The 21103-nt window shown below is 30.7% G+C and overlaps 1 protein-coding gene across 1 annotated transcript; it reads right to left on the reverse strand.

The window, feature by feature from the left end:
* Positions 1–4209: 4209 nt before the first annotated feature.
* LOC145333366 (echotoxin-2-like) lies at positions 4210–20494 on the reverse strand. Its single transcript, XM_080178835.1, has 10 exons — positions 20415–20494; positions 19670–19723; positions 12489–12588; positions 11470–11577; positions 10798–10877; positions 10204–10233; positions 9748–9841; positions 8151–8206; positions 5841–5918; positions 4210–4606 (listed from the first exon to the last, which is right to left on the reverse strand). Exons 3-10 carry the CDS (start codon positions 12573–12575, stop codon positions 4522–4524), a joined length of 618 nt encoding a protein of 205 aa, XP_080034961.1. The 5' UTR covers positions 12576–12588; positions 19670–19723; positions 20415–20494; the 3' UTR covers positions 4210–4521.
* Between the last annotated feature and the right edge of the window lie 609 nt (positions 20495–21103).

Genomic DNA, 21103 nt, shown 5'->3' on the forward strand with positions numbered 1-21103 from the left:
GGGACAAAATTCTTCAACCAATAATTTTGTTTATTATTATTGGGGATGTATTGTCTTATCTCTTAAGAACAAAAAGAGATTGCAGAATAGAAAATCAAAGAGGTTAAACGTTTTTTTGTAAAAAAAAAACATAGATTTTCATCTTTTAAATTGTCCATAATATGAAGTCAACGGAATTTATTTGAGTAATTATTCGCTGCTATTGGGAATAATCATCCTTGTTAAAGATACAGGATTTATAAAAATACGTTCTGTCATAATTTTTTTTAAAAAGTTCTAATAGTACTTTTTATTTTAAATTATGGGTATTAACTGTTACAAAAAAATAAATGTTGATAGAAATTACAACTATAATATTTGTTTTCAATTAAGAAATTAAAAGAGCTGTAAATAGATATATTGTACGTGTATATGAATAAAAAGTCGGAAAGTTACTGAAATACATCAACTTACAAACATACACACTCAAAAATACAAACACACCATACGTATATACTATCCATATATATGGAAAGGAGTCTGTTTCATCAGGGAATTAGGTATAGGTCAATCAAAAAAAGTAACTCGCCATCTAATTCTAAAGTTAAATTTATAGGTCATATAAAGCCTACTCTAGTGCAAAAAAAATAATAAATGTACAGAAATGCATAATACTGAACTTTTAAATGAGGCCTGGTTAATTAAATCTTTCATTAACAGATCTCTGTATCCCTGCTCCTCTATAAACGTTGTGTTTCGTGATTATGAAATGTTAATTCTGTATAGAAGATATTGTATGCACTATTTTGCAGTGTTCTCAAGCATATACCATGTATGTATGTGTGTGTTTGAGGATATTATAGAAAACCTTTTAAACCAAACGTTTCAACCACTAATTGTAAAATACAGAAGGGGTAATTTTTTTGTATAATCATCGCATTTGTACATCAATTTATCGGCCATTGTCTTATCCCTTTAGATCCCTGACTAAAGCCCTACTGTTAAACCAACAAATTATTAATGCTTGGATTTTACCCCAAACTTTCCTTTCTTGCCTCCTTTATTATTGTACATTTAAATGGCCTCAAATTATTGATTACAAAATATGTATATTAATTTTCTTGTACCATTTTATTAAATTTTCAGTTCACAAAATTTTTTTGGATTTTCCTATGTAAATATCAGGAAAGAAGGGAACATTAGACTATAAATTACACTTGTACTCAAACTTTTATAACCACGTTGCCTTATTCATTGGCTCAAAAATTTTGGGTACTTTTAATAAATTTTTGATTGGTTGGTTCCTTTCAACCAACAATTTTAATCTAAAGAGGGGTTAATCCTATTTATTATCATAAGAGATGTGCATCAGTTTATCGGCCATTGTTAAAATTCAGCCTAACCATTTAGTTTTTATTTTGATTTTTCATATATTTTCTATAGTGTTATTTTCAATGTTTTTATGATCTTTTTTTCCTTTACTGAACAATTAACTGACATATTTTTTTACATTGCAGCTGTATTTTACGTTAGTTTACTTGTGGTACATTTCCTTGAAATAAGTGTCAGCGACCAGTAAAAAATGGTAAAGAAAAGTGAATGTTTGTCCATCCATTACGTAGTCTATTTAACGCACAATGGTGCACTAATTTATCAATTTATTACCAGAGCATAGTTGCTCTATAACTAGGATGTCTTCGTCTTTTACTTTTATTTTACTGTAAAAAAATTTAATTATATTGCTATTGTCATAAGTACTTCTATTAATGAATTTAATTGTTTAGAACGGTTTGCTAATTCAGTAATTATCAATAAAAAAAAAAAGTACGACGATTTCCGTTTGTTTGTTTGTCCTGAAAAAAAACAAATGGTCTTACTAACTAGAATTCTAATTGAAATCTGCTAATCAGGAAATATACATTACACATACAGATAATACCAAGCACATTTTCTTGGTAGGTGAGACAAGTAATAAACAAAGCTACTTTGTTTTATTGTTACTTTCTTTATTACTTGCATATTTAGCTCTCCGTTGGTAGGTAGATAAGGAAAATAAAGATTAGATGCAGTTCGAATTTCTTCTTTTACAAATTTGATTGCTATGACATGTTAAACATAATCGTTCCTGTTGCATTTCACAATACAAATTCACTAAAACGTTCTAAAATTAGACATCTATCAATTTAGATTAAATATATTTCTTTTGCTGCTGTCAAAATATTAATATTAATGATTTTACATGATGCTATTACATTTGCATTTTATTCATTCCTATTTCAATGTTATTTAATTAATTTTGTAACTTTTTTTCACAATTGTTTTCTGAATAATGTAGCTTATCTGTGGCTGCGTATTGTAAATTTTCTGGTGGCTTTGGTTGCTCATTACACCAAATTTTACTGGCGGCTGTGAAGATTAAACTGTTTCACAACTGTGAATGTTATGCTCTATGCAATAAATATCATGTTTCTAATCAGACTTTAATGGAATTTATTATTTTTAATTTGAATATTAGTGTTGGTACCTAATAAAAGAGAAGAAAAAATCATATGGTTGCTTTTGCACATAGTTTTTTTAAGCGAAGCTTTTTCTATAATGATAATCGGTCCGTCCGTCCGTAAAGGTTAGCTCTTTCCGTTGATTTAGACATGCTAAAATTGCCTCATCGATTTGAAACTTTGTGTGATGATTCTTACTACAGTTAGGTACAATTAAGAATGCATAGTAGCTCTACGTAAAGTCCGTCCGTCCATTTACAACGTGCTTTTTTTACTTTTTTGACAACAATTTTTCATCCTTTTTTTTAGAAAACTGATTTCTAGGACAACATAGTACAATGTTATAAGTGACGCTTCTCTATAATTAAGTACATAAGGACATTAAATTTAAGTTTGTCCTTAAACAGTATCCTGTATTTAAGTAGTTTTGCAACAAACTACTTAAAATCAAAAACTTTTATATGCTTTTCAAGTTCTTACCATTTCAAAGATTCGTTTTTATTAGTGTTGTTTCTTGATGTTGCTATCTTTAAATTTGATGAAAGATTTTGAAAAAGTAATTTGATATTATCTCAAGGTTTTAAAACTAGATTTATGTATTGTACACTACATAGACTGTTATTTTTCAAACCTAATTTTATTATAAAAAAAGGGGTATGTTGTATTTGCTAAATACATATAAGTCTTTAAGCTAATTAAGTAAATTTTTAACATAAAAATTATCAATTATTACATTTATATTTACTTTGACAAAAGAACATCACTCAAGCCTGAAAACATATTTCTTTTTTTAAATGAAAAATTAATAAAATTTAACATTACATAATAAATTCTTTAGCAGAATTCAAATGAATGAGGCTGCACATATTACTTTTTATATAGAAAAAGAATAGAACCATGTATAAATAAATGTGACAGTAGTACACCTATATTATAAATTTTTTCATCAAATCAGTGGACGATGTATTATATATCTATTTATTGTAATTCCTGGGAATCATTAAATGCTTTTAGTTACTATCTATTTATTAGATTCTTGTTTTGGTATCAGACAAAAATCTGTGAAAAATTATTGTTTATAGTCCCCTACAAAGCCACAGTAATCCATTTATTCATCTTACTATAGCAGGTGCCTTCCAATAATTAGGTTTCTATTGATTGTGTATAATTATTATTATCAGATATTTTATATTAAGGGGTTAGTAAAGTAGAGTGTAGGGATATGTTATCAAGAAAATTTTATAACGAAAGGTTAAATTCAAAATGGGTTAGCTTTGGAGTTGTAATTTTATTAAACCCTCAAAGATCATGGGGTGAGAAGGCGGCGAGACATAGAAATGAAGTAGTATGAAAAAGAGCTTGTCAATATTATGTCAGCCAAGACTAATTTTTGGCAAGCACAATGAAGTCGACATAAACCACAGAATGTCTATGTACAGTTTTGACTGTAAGCTCGTCATTTCATTTAATAATTTGTGGCTGCAGCTGAAGATTGTTCAAAATAGATGAAACTTTGAAACTCTGATCAACTTATCCATCACTTATATATTCCTTTATTCCTGGATGTTAGTATTGATTGCAAAATATAATATGATAATAATATTCTATTTTATAATTTAACCAAAACTTTTTATATTTATATAATAAATGTATCCGTACAAATGCATAATCCAGACAACTGCCTGGCCCAAAAATTAATAAAGAACTAAGAACTTCTTAAGTGTTATAATATTTATATTTGATATATGCTTTTTATAATATATTTCCTCAATGCTTAAAAAATACATAAAGTTACAAGTATTCACAAATATTATTATTTAAGAAATAAATCAAAAAATTGGAATTTAAAAAATTTAGAAAAATGTTAGTAGATTTTTTTTTGTTGATGCTAATCCTTAATACATATTATATTCTGATCAGAAATGCTCTTTTAGTTGAAGTGAGGATTTTTAATTCTTTTGTAATTAACATAGAATTATTCTAAAAATGCCTCTAGTATAAAAAGCTTTAAATTTGTTTTAAAAATCGAACAAGAATAAAATTCTTATAATCCCAAAGCTTGTTGGACAGACTGAGGTAAATTTTCTACGCTGGATGGAAATACTGTCACTTCTACTTCAGATACTGGCCTAAAACAACATATATTTTGTTAACAAGGAAGAAAACTCTAATAAGAGACAATAATACATAATAGCAAGTGTCTCAACCATGACACTTTGGTTGAGTGTGACTTCCGAATTAGCGGGAAGTTCTAGAGATCTTGTTTGACGTACACACAAACCCCCAATACCAGGAACCATCAAGTTTCAACAGCAGGTTTGATTATAGATTTATTGAGGCAAACTATTTCAAAGTCCTGAAATTACAAATCAATTAATACAAAATTCCAGTTTTTATAACCACGTAATCTTATTTGCTTTTAAAATCTTTTTTTCTACGGTTAAGAATCTTTGGAAACTTTGGCTTTAAAGGAAAATTATTTGGTTTAATAAATCATTGTTAAATGCAAAAATAAAAGCACATAAAAAATTACTAAAACATAATAATTAAATCATAATAAAGTTTCATGTTTAGCTGGCTAAAGCCTTTTAAACTAAATAAAATCGTCCTATACGCCATTCAATTTAAATAAAATGAACAAATTCTACCTGAAGTTCTTATGGTTTAAAGCCCCTGGTATACTAGGGTCGTTCTCCGAAATCTTCACACACTCACATATCATTCAAAAGTAAAGAACGTGGACGCATCAAAACATAAACAAACTCATGCCGCGTCTCTTTAGAAAAGGAAAGTCAAACAAAGACGACATTTGCGCTTAATTTGGGATAATGAATAAGGAATTAATTTCGATCTTGATAAACACAAAGCTTCCTCGAAAAGAGGTTAAGACAGCAAGGATCTTAAGGGTTAAGACAATAAAAGTTAAATTGATGGACAAAATTGCCTTGTAATTGTTAGTTGAAAAAATTGTAGCAACCAATCCAGATTCTTAGATATTCAAAAATTATTAAGCCAACAAATAAGAGAAGGTGTTTATTAAACGTTGGATGCTAACTGCTAGTATAATTTACTGTCGATCCAATGTCTTTTCCCTCCCCCAAAATAATTATAAACCTTCCAAGGAAGCTACCCTGTAAAGGAGAACCAAATCGGTTCCGCGTTAAGCGAGATCTTTTGATATAGTAATACAGATAGACATCATGTTACTTTATTATAATGATGGATTAGAAGTGCAATTTTGCCTTTAGTAACTTCAGAGGAACCAAATTGAAACCCTAGGTGTTAAAACAAGCTCAAAATAAAGAGTACAGATTTAAAAATATTACATTTTAAATATTAGAAAATTTTAACTAACTACTTTACCTGGTTTCATTGCTGGCGTGAATGATTAAATCCTCCGAATGGAACCATAATCCTTTGGTATCATGATACACGTACTTTCTAAATAAGCAATAAAGAATAAAATAGAAAATTTAAGTTTTAGCTGTCCTATTTGTAGGTTAGTCTGTCAGAAATTTATTAAATTTATATTGCCATTGTCACAAGTACTTCCATTACTGAATTAAATTCATTAGCACTTAACGGTTAACTTATTTAGTAATTATCTATGATACAAAATAGAATGATGTCTGTCTGTCTGTTTATAAGTCCTGAAAATGCCTAATATCTTACTAACTGTTGTACTGATTGAGATCTGCTTAGTAATGAGTTTTATAAAATAGCTTTTCTTTTTAAAAGCGAAGCTTTTCTATAATTAAGGTCGGTCCGTCCGTCCGTCACGGATAGCTTTTTTCGTTAATTTAGACATGTTAGAATTGTCCTGTCGATTTTAAATTTTGCATGGTGATTCCTTTAATAGTTAGGCACGATTTAAAAAGCGTAGCAACTCTATAATCATTACCAGAATGTCCGTACGTCTATTTTAAACATGTTGATTTTTTTTACATTTTTAACAACAAATTTGTATGTGACCTAATTATCCGATTGGTCTGATTTTTGGTATACTGATTCCTGGGACAACAAAGTACAATATTATAAGTGAAGCAACTCTATAATCAAGTCCTAAAAATGTAAGTATGTCCATAATCATTATCCTGTATCAAGCAGTTTTTCAACAAATTTACTTACAATTTTGCTTTGACTCTTATACATTCGCATTCTGATTATTCAGTTCTGACATTATACAAGTGTTAATGTCCGTTTGTCCTACCGTTTCAGAGCTTGGCTTTTATGGATGTTGTCATCCTTGTTTTATGACACTTCTACTCTAATTTTCATAGTTGTTTTTTTAGTATTTATGTACTTTTTGATACAAAAGTTCCATGTGTTTATTAAGAATGCCTATTTTTAAAAATACTGTTCTTTTAATCATACAAATATGAATACTTCAGTCTTGAAATTTCAAGGTTACTTCAAGGAAATTATGATTACAAATTTGAAACATAAGGATAGGTCTGGTGAATATTTAAGGAATTTTTATTTAGCAAAGTTTTCAAGTATTACGTTCGGAACTTGCCATTTATTTTTTTTGCTATTATCATTTAAGCTTTCGGGTGGGTGTTTTATAAAAGTAAAAGGAAAACTTTATTATTCTATCAAAGGAACTTCAAGGATAAGATAATGGACAATAAACTAATCTACATTCCCAATGACATTATACAACGTTATCTATTCTGTAGATTGAAATCATTGGTTGAAAAAATTGGACACTGCTAATTTGGTCCAAACGTTAAAAAAAGTATTGGACCAGTGAATGAGAGAGCGTGGTTAGAAAACTTTGGTGAAGCTGTTTATAGTGCCTACAAAACTTGACGTCATACTGGCCTACCATTGGTCACTTAAAATGTATACTGGCCTGCTCTTGATAATTTAGTCTGTGTATTGGCCTATCATTAGTCATTTGTATTGTCTTTCGTAATTTTTTTTATTGGTGCTATAAGCAACTTTGGGATCCATATAAAAAACAGTCCACTGTCCCCTTCCTGAGTTCCATCAATAAAATTGGGGTACTTAGGATGGAACTTTTTACTTCATTTACCTATCCCCCTATATCCCTGTAATGAAAGGATGTAATTATGAAAGCCTGATATGAATCTAAATGCAAACTACTTTCTTTCTTCATAACCTTGTTACACAGAATGCAGCTGGCAATTTTATTTTATTTGGTTTTTGTACTTTTTTATTGCATAATTCATTATAGTTAATGTTACACTTTTTTGGCGCTGAGCTCATGCCTTTAGAAGCTCTTTAATTTTCTTATTGGGTACATGGTTTTATTTAGTTTTTTTTAGGGTTATTTCTGTTTTTTATTATCCAAATTTAATATAAAAAAACAGTGATAAAAACAAACAATCAGTCAAGCAACTTAATGTTATTTTTGACTTTTTCAAAACATTTAACATTTTTACACAACAAGAATTTGGTACATTAATTTCCCAAATTGAATGCATTAACTTGTAATAAAGTAATTCTATAGAAAATTAAAGAGATAAAATTTGTAAAGATTCAATTGTTGCCTGCGTAGATACTGTTGAGTAAAGTCTAAATTAAAATCCCGGATTTATGTTGCTATATTGCAGAATGTACTAACATATCCTAATTATATAGTAGCTGTGCAAGTAATTATAGGATTTAAAAATCCTTTAATGTGAAGTTATAGGATTAATAGATTACCTTGTAAACCAAGTTGGTCGGTTGTAATACATATCATTAAATTTATCACCTATTTCCTAAAAATAAATAAAGCATTTAATATTACTTACATAAAAGTAACGGGTTGTCTTACAGAAGGATTTCGCTAACCGCTGAACCGGTATCATCAACCCCCTAAAAGAAATCGATCTCAACTACCCCTAGAGGCCTCTAGGGGCGTAGCCACTATTAGTTTATATAGCACTAACCATCACTTTTAATAAAGCAAATATTTTTGTAATACAGTTTGCTATGAATGTGTTCAATTATTAACTTTTTAAAACCTTAAACAAACATTTCATAATATGCATCGAATTCCTATTACTTAAAGTTTGACCTAATTACACACACGAAACATAATCATAGAAAAAGTGAAAGTAATTGGTAGGAAATATCTATAGTTAACAGGGCAATTATGAACCTAAATATAATAGTAGAACGAAATTTGATAAATAAAAGAACAATTAAGTTACATCACTTTCGATTATAATAGAAAATTTTACTTTTGGTTTAAAATCAAATAGTTTTTCTTTATGACATTAAGTAAAAGTGTTCATTAATGACTTATTATCTGTATTCAGCCATTCTAATATCTAACAATGTTGACTATGACATTAAATTTTATTGGGGATAGGATTGAATTCATCTCAATGACTTAATTGTAAAAGCAATTTGCCAAATCCTGTAAAAATCTAAGGCTAGTCTAGGAATTTGGGTCATACATGTTCATTTTATCTATGTAATTGTCAGGGTAGTAATAGTTATTTCTCGCATCGTATTATAAACAGCTTCCCGCAGATATAGAATGTACAATTATCAGATTAAAACCAGTTTTTTTGAGCCCCGAGGTGCCGAAGGCACGGGCTAAAAAACTGGTCTTAATCTTATGATTGTACATTTTTATTTTCGTAGAAAGTTGGATATAATACGATGCTAGACATAGTTTTTCCGTATGGATGAGAACCGGTTCCTATCCACCGGATTCGAATGAATAGCTAGCTTTAGAAATTTTAAAGAATTTTCCCTATCATAAATACAGTTTTTAATTGAAAAATCTAAATACAAAAAATGTCAGGGTTTTAAACAAATAAGGCTTTATGTACTACAAAAAGAACCACCAACATATTCTTACGCCTAGAAATATCCGATATATTTATGCAAGGTTAAATATGCCAGGCTTATATGCATAAATTATTCAAGGTATCACAAACTAGAAACATGAAATTACATCAAAATGCACCAGGGTAGATATTTGGACTTTCTAGCTTTCTAGAATTATTGTGAAACAGAGAGAGAGAGAGGGGACAATGGGCTTTTTATTATACTATTCCCAAAGGTTTATAACAACGTTTTCTTATTCGTTGGGCTTGTAATGAGATGCGATGCTCTTACACTCATAGAAGGTTCTAGGAAGTCCTAACTGTGCACTGTAATATGTTACGCCTGTTTATGGGCCAAGGCATTCCCCCATACTCTAATTATTTATGGTGACCACCTGACAAAGTAGCAGTAGGAACTATTTTTAACGTCTTTAGTTATGACGCGAAGTCGCGTTGATATTCTAATGTTGAATGTTTACCTGTGAGACCCCAACAGCCAGATGTGAGGCGTGTTTGTCAAAATTATTTGGAGAGGACCACATTATGTGAAGAAATTTATTTGTTTCTCCAATTCTGAAATTAGAAAGAAAAAAAATTTATTCAAGCTAAATGGTTGATTTATTTTTTATACTGTTGTTAAAACGTCAAATGAATATTCCTATAACTAAAAGGTACAATCTCAAATCAAATCACTAGCAGAAGATCATTACGTCAACTTTAAATTTTACCACCAGTCCCACCCCCCCCCCCTATTTTTAATTTTAGTTTTTAAAAAAAATGGGAAGGGGGGATATTTTCTTTAAGAGGAGATTTCTCTTGGGAGGGTGGTGTTACCCTCCATTAAAAGTTGTAAACTTTCTCAGTACCCCAGAAAGGTTGCTGGTACCCTCCCTTAAAATAGTTATAAACCTTCCCAGTACCAGGATTGATTTTACCTGTATGAAGCTGTGCCAGCACATCCACTTCTAAAAAGATATTAACATATATTTTCTATACATCCAAAGTAACTTTTAGAACCTGAGCGTCAGTGTATGCTTGCTGCGGCGGTTGTCGGGGTAAGGGTCTGGACGTTACCACATCATACTAAAGATGCTTAAAATATTACCTACTGCAGCAATATCAGGAAATAACAGTAAAATGGTAAGTCTTTGCCTTTAAACAGGTGCAACTAATTACAATAAAAAAGGTCGTGCAATCAAATGATTGGTTTTCTGTTAGATGTTACTCCGTGTGTTTGTTTAGTAAGAAATTTAAACATTGGTCTGCCTTGTTAACCTTGGTTATAGGATTTGACGTTATAGTTTCAAGGACAGCAGCCTCGCCCATGCGAGGTACGTTATGATATAAGGCCACGAGAAATAAAAATACGGTTTTTGAATAAACAAGTCCTAGGCATAAAACAAACCTTACATACATTACGTATTTGTTTTTTATAAAGACCATTAAAATTAAGAATAATGCCTTATGTATTGAAAAGAATTCAACGTAGTTCTAAACTAATTGAAAAAAAAATAAAAATAAAAAGTTACTTGTTTGGAGGTCTAGTTATTCTATAACACAGCAGAGCACTTTCTGTTAAAGATGGAACATCATTTATTGGAACTTCAATCTAAAAAAAATCAATTTAAAATTGAATCATCTAAGTAAAAGAATTAAACAGTTCAAAGATTCCTGGAAACTTGGATTATCGGGACCTGCATGCATAGAACCTAAAACTTACTCGAAAACTAATATTTTTACCATCAATGGATTTTTTAGTAGTTTAATAACTTGATTTTTTATAATAATATTTCACTTTATAACTGAATAATATAGTAATTATAGCGAAGCTAATCTATAAGTGTTTGTGTCTGCCTGTTATAATGCTGTTCAAAAATAATTTTTTTCTTACTTCTGAATTTGTCGACATTTTACTTCTTATTAAATCACCAAACTTCTCAAAATAATAACATTCGCATTATAAATAAAAAAACGTTTTATATTTATAACGAAAAATTTGCGTTTCCAGTAATATTAAGGGATAGGACAATCAATAATAATTTAATATATACATCAGCAATGATGATAAACAAAATTACCCCTTCTATAGATTGTAATAATCAACCATTCAGTAAAAGTACCCAAAGTGATTGAGACAACGAATAAAATGTCCCCTCCCTCCCTGTTTTTTTCTCCTAAATATAGATGTCATTCCAACTAACCTCTCCTGCCCTGGGACTGGCTCTGACAGCAGTGAGCGGCATATCCAGGAAGTTCTTCACCTTCACCGTCACTGACGAGGCAAAGTTGTCCTTTGCAATCTCAGCCTCCTTGAATAAGAAATATTAATTAATATAAAATACTTGTCTTGACTGTTGGTGAAGATATAATGAGGTTGAATACTTACCTTGACTGTTGGTGAAGATGTGATGAGGTTGAACCTTGACTGTTAGTTAAGATGTGATGAGGTTTAATACTTACCTTGACAGTTGGTGAAGATGTAATGAGGTTGAATACTTACATTGACTGTTGGTGAAGATGTGATGAAGTTGAATACTTGCCTTGACTGTTGGTGAAGATGTGATAAGGTTGAATACTTACCTTGACTGTTGGTGAAGATGTTATGAGGTTGAATACTTACCTTGACTGTTGGTGAAGATATGATGATGTGTTATACTTGCCTTGACTGTTGGTGAAGATATGATGATGTGTTATACTTGCCTTGACTGTAGGTGAAGATATGATGAGGTTGAATACTTACCTTGACTGTTAGTGAAGATGTGATGAGGTTTAATACGTACCTTGACTGTTGATGAAGATGTGATGAGGTTGAATACTTACCTTGACTGTTGATGAAGATATGATGTTGTTGAATACTTACCTTGACTGTTGGTGAAGATGTGATGAGGTTGAATACTTACCTTGACTGTTGATGAAGATGTGATGAGGTTGAATACTTACCATGACTGTTGGTGAAGATATGATGAGGTTGAATACTTACCTTGACTGTTGATGAAGATATGATGAGGTTGAATACTTACCTTGACTGTTGGTAAAGATGTGATGAGGTTGAATACTTTTCTTGACTGTTGGTGAAGTTGTGATGAGGTTGAATACTTACCTTGACTGTTGGTGAAGATTTGATGAGGTTGAATACTTACCTTGACTGTTGGTGAAGATTTGATGAGGTTGAATACTTACCCTGACTGTTGGTGAAGATGTGATGATGTTCAATGCTTACCTTGACTGTTGGTGAAGATGTAATGAGGTTGTCTCCCTTCTCCATGAGAACCTCAGCAATGTTTGTCATATCAGTGTCGTCCCCCATACTTCTGGCTACCCTAAATGCAAATGACATAGCAAAAAAGGACGTAGTACTTTATTAGCTTCGCTCTTGCCTTTTTGGGCCACAAGAAGGGCTGGAAGTAACCCCTCAAATATAGAATTTGTTCGGGGCTATTTTTTTGTTCGGGTATATTGGCATGTCCAGTAGGGTAGTCCTTAAAAAGAACTATATAATCAGTACAGTTATTAGCAAAATTTTGAGCTTTATCCGTTCTGACAGACAGGCTGGCATGTAGACATCACTCTACTTTGTAATTTATACATTCTGTTTTTAATCAAAGCATGACACTTAATCTGAATATTTTAAAGTTAGTATGTTTTTCAACCTATTTTGAAAAAAATTACACTATTCTAAGACATGAAGATATATTTCGATTTTAGCAATCATTTTCAATTCATTTTGAATCTGAATCAATGATTGTCGAAACACTGAAAAAAAGGACGTCGCGGATCTAGCAGTATATTGTCCTAGGTCGGCTGCCGTATCGATTGAAAATAATCTGCAAAGACTGCAGTATGTTCATAAATATGGCAACTCATTTGCAGATAGCGGAATTTTAACCTGATCGTGGCTGTAAATTTTTAAAATGATCGACAGCAAGAAACACAAAATCTCGTTTTCAGCAATTTCAATGATTGACAACATTTATTTACTACCAGCTTCGCCCCTAGCCTCTAGGGGCTTTGCCCCATGAGGTAATTTTAAAAAATTGGGGGGGAGGAGGATTTTCATTTTTGGGAGGTTAGGGGTGTCCCATTCCCCAAGAAAATAGCTTAAAACCACCACATGACCAATAGGTATATATCCTGAAGAGTAGAATCCGATCGGTTCAGTGGTTACCGAGATCTTAAGGGACGGACGGACGGACAGACGGACAGACAGACATCAAGCTACTTTGTATTATTAGATTACTTGGATAGTTGTTATTACAGATTTTTATGAATTTGGAATTTTACTAACACTATGTAAAGGATAGTAATCTAACCTTTTAACATGTGAATGTTTACAGCTAAACTGCATAATATTTCATGCATATTTTTAGCATCAAATATTTATAGTCTCATTTATTATTCATATGATTTATGCCCTTTCATTCAGTTTTGTATATAAGGTAAGCAAATAACAAGTATATTAATATATTTTAATAGCAAATCTGTTCTCTATTTTCCTGTCTACTAGAAGACATTTTTTGAAAAATAGTATAAGAACAGTACATGTATTGTTGAATTTATTTTGATAATAACTCTCAGGACTCGGCAGCCGTCGGATATTTACCTGTAGGTTGGCGGGAAATTTAAGCTTTATAGTTTTTAAAAACATCTAAATGTCTAAACATGTTTCTATTATGGTAAAATTAGGTTCATTCCATATAGAAACAAAACGTTTTTTTGTTAATCAACGGATTTGCCGAGCCTCAATGAATAGCATTTTTTGTTTAAGTCAACGTAAATAAGATATGTTTCATTGTATTAGAAATAATGTTTATTTATAAACGAAAATTAATTTTATAATCACACCTTTTAATTTTGAGTAATAAATTAATAACACACAGGAAGCACTTTTTACAAATGTTTTTTACGTCAACATATGATTTAAAGCATATTCTATGACAAAATTTAAGTTAAACTTTGTTGTAGAGTTGTCTCTTCACTGAGAAACAATTTTTACTATTTCCGTCACAGTTCAGTTAGTCTCATCACAGTGGCATAAAATTGGACATTTTTACAATAATGTGTTAAATATAATCATTCTATTAAAGTATTTTTTTACTACAAAATTCTAAACCAACTAGAAAAACAGTGAAATTGATAAGGCCAAATGTTCGACACATATTTTAAATCACGTGCTTTAAAGAAACGTTATGTCGAATGTCGATATTAGGTCAGTCAAGAACACTTTTATCTAATTTTATTTCATTTTTGACCACTAACTAATGATTTGTATATCCTGAACGACCAAGTTCGTCAAGGATTCATTTTTTCAAACCCATAAAATAACTGAAGCATTGAAAGTTGCACTTATAGTTTTCTTTATTTGTTGCAGATTACGGCACGATCAAACAAAGCACCTTCTTGAGCACTGATATCCCCCCCCCCCACTCCTTCTTATTTCGAAATAATTTGAAACTATGGGAGGGTTGTAGTTTTTTGTTTATTTTAGGTTATACAGAACTGGGTAGCCCCACAGGGTTAGAGCCCCTGAAATGGTTAGGCATAGGAAAGAAAAAAACCTTCCACTATCAATTTTAATTTACTTCAAAGTTAAGGGGGGAGGGTTATCAGTTCTCAAACGGCACTTTGTAGGAAAGCACTTAGATTACAGTATAGTTTTTGATGTGCTAAAAATTGAAGAATTATATTTTTGAAGCATATCATTTCCAAAAGCGTTGTTTAACATTTGTTGTGTGACTATTAACTTTTTAGAAATAACGCTAATATGAAGCTTTATATCATTATGCATACCAAAAGTGTTTTCTAATAGAAATGACGTCTAATGACGTATAAAACTGGAGTGTACTTCTTAACCCTAATTTGTAGTTATTTTGTTGTATTTGCATAAATATTTGGAATTCTTTACAAATACAAAATAATTTCAATACACTGTGAAGTAATAATTAATTGAAAGCAAAATAACTTGAATACAGTTGTTTGCTTCAGGTAAAAAGTATTTTGCAATAAATACCAGAATAATTACTTCCAATAGAAGTCTAATTGCAAAGAGTGTAAGTTAGTTATTTTACCCTAAACGAATCACAATCTCCTGTTATACCTATTCTCAATGGATGTTCACATTTCACTAACAAGTACACTATTCAAAACTAGCAGCTGCTCTCCTAGCTACTAGGTGCCCTGTTATTCAAAGTAGCAGAAAAAAGTCCAACAACTTTAGGAACTAAATTTCAAATGAAAGCTTAAACTTATCCCAAAACCATGAGCAACATTTATTATGGCATTATTTCAACGGACAAACAAGAAACCTTAATATATATACTAATTAATGACTTTATTCGCCATCAAGCTTAAAGCAACAGACTAAGCTGCCTCACTTTTTTTTAAATATTTTTTTTTACAATTTATTATAAAAAAAATGCATACTGCATAACATACCTTAATTACTCATTTTTAAACAAAATGTACCAAAGCAGAACTAAAAATTGTTTCTAACCAAAAAATTATAATCAATTAATTTGGAATTGCTTGAAGTGAATGTTAAACTAAAAGTAATGTTGCAAAATATATAAAGTCAAATGTTGTCATGAAATATTAACATTTGCTTTCTACCTCTTTAATATCATACTGACAATACATTATTGGAAGCGTAGCTGCTCTTTATGTGATATTCTTATTCTATGTTGCATGCGTTACAAAAATATTCAGAGTAGGGACCGAACCAATAGTAGGTTATAAACAGTGACTTAGAACAACATAATTACATATGTACAAACTGTTTATTTATCCTTACTTTTAACATGTATACCTATCCTTGTGAAATTTTAAAGGCCGGTGGTTTTTCCCACCTTGACACCAGGAAAGTTTTTATTCAACTTAATAGAAAAGTGCAAAATTTTTATTTTTTTTAAAGTCAAATGAAGAAATTATAAGAAAATTTTAATAATGAATTGAAGAATGCAAACGTATAAAAAGGACTAATTTAATAATTGCAATACTATAAACTTTCAATATTTTACATTTTAAAAAGTCACATTATTTTTTATATGTATTGTATAACTACATGTTTTAAAAGTATGTAAAGTTAGTAAACACTTAAAAACTCTCTAATTTAATTCAGGAAACGCCCAGTACTGTAAAAAAGGATATCCTAATTTTAATATATAAATTAAAACAATTAATACCAATATTATATTAATACAAAACCTTGATGTTTTCTCTCAAAGTGACTAGGGAGCACATAATACCCCCCCCCCTCCCCCCTCTTTTTCAAATTTGTATAAGTTATTGATAATAAGGGGGGGGGGGCATTATGACCAAAATTAAGAGACACACTTAAAGCCCTTACTTTTAATTTATTTCAAAATAAAGGCTTTCTGTGCTCAATAAGGCACTTCAAGCTTTATTGAAAGCTTTATTGAAAGCATTAAAAATCAAAAACAATCTAATCACACTATGAGAGATATATACATACATAAATATACAGACAAGTCCAACCAAATTATCCAACTTAAATGTATTAGGAATATATGTATGTACGTGGATATTTATATGACAAGAAAAAAAATGTTGTCAATTTAGGTTGCCATTTCTCCTGTCATTTATCGGCCAATTCGTTCATGCAGTAGGAGGGAAGGGTGTGGGAAAGAGATCATTATTTTAGCCCACTACAAACTTCACTTTATTAGAGAATATGATGATCTGGTGCAAGATCCAAGTAATAATAAATCCATTCAAACTGATGTTTTTTATATTCTACTTTATCACTTGACAGTTGATAATCATCACACACCAGATAAAAGTCATGGATCTAAAGGGATAAGACAATGTCCGATAAATTGATATACATCTCCAATGATGATAAACAAAAATACCCCTTCTGTAGATTGAAATAATTAGTGGTTAAAGCACTCAACTTAATTAACCAACCATTCAAAATTCTCTCTCTCTCTCTCTCTCTATCTATCTCTCTCTCTCTCTATCTATCTCTCTCTCTCTCTCTCTCTCTCTCTCTCTGGATAAAAGTGCTCATCATCTCTTGATGTAAGTTTATCATGGCATGAAAACTCGAATTTTGGTAAAAAAAAATTTTTGAAATTGATAATCAATTAAAATGTGCCTTTGAAATAATTCTCATTTAATGAAAGAGTTAAGTTGCTTTTAAAAGGACTCTCCACAGAAAAATCAACTTTGGATTTTTGAAAATCTAACCTGAAACTATTATTCTCTGTTCAATTTTAGGCATTTTTTGTTTTTGTGGCATCGCGATCGAAGCCCTTTGAAAATTTTGTCCGCCGCCTATTTGTACTGCCGCTATAACAATATATACTACACTTTCCTCCACTCAATATATGTTTGCCGCTAAAGAACATTTGCTCCATTGCAACCGGCCGCTCTACGATTTATCCTCTTCCTTGACTGGACAATCCTGCCGCCTCCATTTTGTGTTCGCCTCCGCCAAATATAACTATCTTTTGCCGCAGTTGCCGCATTCATCGCCCTTCTCCGCCACTACTCCGCTATACAATGCTATACACCGCTTACGTCGCTATACACAACACCCCCCAGCCTCCATTTAATTTCTGAACAAGGGAGAGGGGAGCATGTATTGAACCGCGACGTACAGCAATGAATAGCGGAGTAGCGGCGGAGAAGGGCGATGAATGCGGCAACATAAAAGCTAAAAATCACTAAAGCAGCACAAATTGAATGGCGGGAGGATTCACTTAAAGGAGGTAAAAAATTTCAAAGGGCTTCGATCGCGATGCCACAAAAACAAAAAATGCTTAAAATTGAACAGAGAATAATAATTTCAGGTTAGATTTTCAAAAATCCAAAGTTGATTTTTCTGTGGAGAGTCCTTTTAAACTGTTTTTAACCTATTTTTAAATCATATATCAAAAATATACTATGACACCAGTAGAATCAGACTGCAGAGCCCAAATTTGAATTAAGCCCCCAAAAAACTTTTTTTGGGGGAATTAAAAATAAATTTTTACTGATGCTCCGGTCATTTTGACCAGAGCAAAAGGTCTTTTTTACTCGGGGTTATATTGTGGCTTTTAGACCAATTTATATAATTCACTTTATATTGATACAATAAAAAAAAACCTTACTATGTTCATTGGAAATATTTTTTTTTCTAAAACAATTAATTTATTGAAAAATCTAACATTAAAATAAAACATATAATTCTGAAGTCTGAACCAATTAGAAGTCTTGTTTCATTTCAGTTCCTTACAATTCAAAAAAGAGTGTTTTCACAAAGTGACTTATTTCCAATGTAGTTAAATAATTTTTATTTAATTAAAATGAAAAGAATGAAAACCATACACATAAAAGATACATACTTTTTAAAAATATTTAAAAAAATAAGTTTGAATAATCTTATATTTTATCATATTTGTATATGTGACAAAAATAAATTTGTTGTATTGCATAAACGTTTGTTGTCATCATCTTACACTATTTAACCCTTTACAGTCAATTTTTATGTGTTTTAAATAAGTGATAGAAAACAAGCACGATAATGTTAATTCATTGATATACTGTAAAGAATTAAGTTTTTAATGAATTAATTTAGATGAAATCAAAAGGCCTAATTTTACTCTATACCAGAATACTATATTTATGAAGCAAAACACTCTAAAAGCTACTAATTTTACCCAAATAAAAAAGACCTTTTGCTCTGATCAAAAAGGACCACAGCAACAGTAAAAATGAATTTTTAAATCCCCTCAAAAAAGTGTATTGGGGACTTAATTCAAATTTAGGCTCTGCAGTTTGATTCTACTAGTGTCATAGTATATTTTTGATATATGTTTTAAAAATAGGTTAAAAACAGTTTAAAATAACTTAGATACTAATTATAATTTATTACTCTAGTCCCCAAAGTTTTATAATAACGTTTTCTTATTCTTTGGATCATTAACTTTGGGGAGTTTTATTGAATTTTGATTGATTGGTTCATCAGGTTGAGTGTCCAAACATTTCAACCAAAATTGTAATCTGAAGAAGGGGTAATTTTGTGTTACATCATTGGAGATGTACATCAATTTTTCGGCGACTGTCTTATTTTGTTTAGATCTCTGTAAAAGTGTTATCAATAATAAAATCATTTAATGTATATAATGTGAGACGGGTAATAAAGTCGTCCTCTACGCAAAACCTAAGATACCGTCCTACAGAAATCTATTTTAAAAATTTCTATTTCTAATATCCGCTGGATTAGAACCGGTTCTGAGCCATACTTAAAAATTATGTATTTTAAAAATCCTAATATTATTACCATTTCTCTTAGTCCGGGCCTTAGGCTCCTCAGGGCCAACAAAACATATTGTATTAAAATCAGCGGAATTCAATCTTACCCTATAAATAACCAAATCGACGCCTTTTTTTCTCCTTTACCTGGAATCCAGAGAGTTTCCAAGCCAGGCAAGTGGAACTATACTCACTCGTCTTCTAAAAGTATATGGTAAAAAGTTATTTAAGTCAGAATCGTAATAAAGTTTTTAAATTAGATTTGACGGGATAGGATTCCGATTTTGCTTACATATTTTAGTAGAATTAAACTAACCAATCCTTTGTTCTATCATATGAAGTTTTAGATTTTGAAAATGTTGAAATAGCTGGATTATTATAATTTTTTAAATCTCTGTAATAAACTAAATTAAGGTATGGATGTTTTAGAAAACTGATCTGCTAGGGTTTTATTTGATTTCAATAAATATATTCCATTTTCAAACAATTAATAACTAAATCAATTATTTAATATAAAATCTAAGAAAATCAATATATTATTACTTAGATGTTGCACCAGAATTTCATGTACTCTGATAAAGTGATGCTCGCAGCTGAAGCTAGTAAAAGTGGCTGACTCAGATTATGACGTCAAAAAAAGTTAACCAATGAGAGACCACTATAAATTTTACCATTGGTCAATTACAGTGTATACTGACCTCTCATTGGTTAATTTTTTTGACGTCATAATCTGAGTCAGCCACTTTTACTAGCTTTATGAAGTCCATGTTAGCAAGTCAAATGGACGACAAATTTTCCCCTGTCAATATATCCACGTAGTCCAGTATCCATTTCAAAAATGTTAAGTAAGAATTGTAAAAATATAATAAGGTTTTTATATGTATTACTCTACCTTAGAAATAATATAAAGGAGGCATTATCTACAGACCCAGATAAAACATTAGTTGCAGTTAGCTCCAGTTTTATATTGGGATTTCTGAAATTAATTTTAGAATTTAAACAGAATCACAAAACCTTTTCCAGTACGGCTTCGAAACCGATTAATATCCGCTGGATTAGATCCGGTTCTAATCTATACTTAAAAATCATGTATCGTATCGTATTATATTAAGTTTTCTACGAATTTAAAAATTTACAATCATAATATTAAACCCAATTTTGTTAGCCCGGTATCTCGGGGTTAGAAAAACTAGTTTTACTCTTGTAATTGTTCATTTTTATAACCGCGGAAAGCTGTTGAGATTACGATGCAACAAATAACTATTCTATAATTATTTGTTAGCAATAGATCGTCTTTAATCTTGTTTAGGTTTAACAGCAAACCGACGACGGACCAATTGCTTACTGGAACAGGGAATCTTAAATAGAAATTTCAGCTGTCTTTCTAAAATAGCAGCTGAGAAAATTACTTTTTCGCCATAACTATAAGGGCGAATGGAGGGGCAGACAGACAAAGTGAATCATAAAGTATTTTCGCAATTATAAAAAAAATATTTTGAGAAGTGAAGATTTATTGAATGTGGCACTCCTAAGAAACAAAATGTATATTCATTGGGTATTCATTGCCCCATCTGTTCATAA

Source organism: Acartia tonsa, chromosome 1 (assembly GCF_053477335.1).
Source record: "Acartia tonsa isolate MP-2025a chromosome 1, ASM5347733v1, whole genome shotgun sequence".
NCBI lineage: Eukaryota > Metazoa > Arthropoda > Copepoda > Calanoida > Acartiidae > Acartia > Acartia tonsa.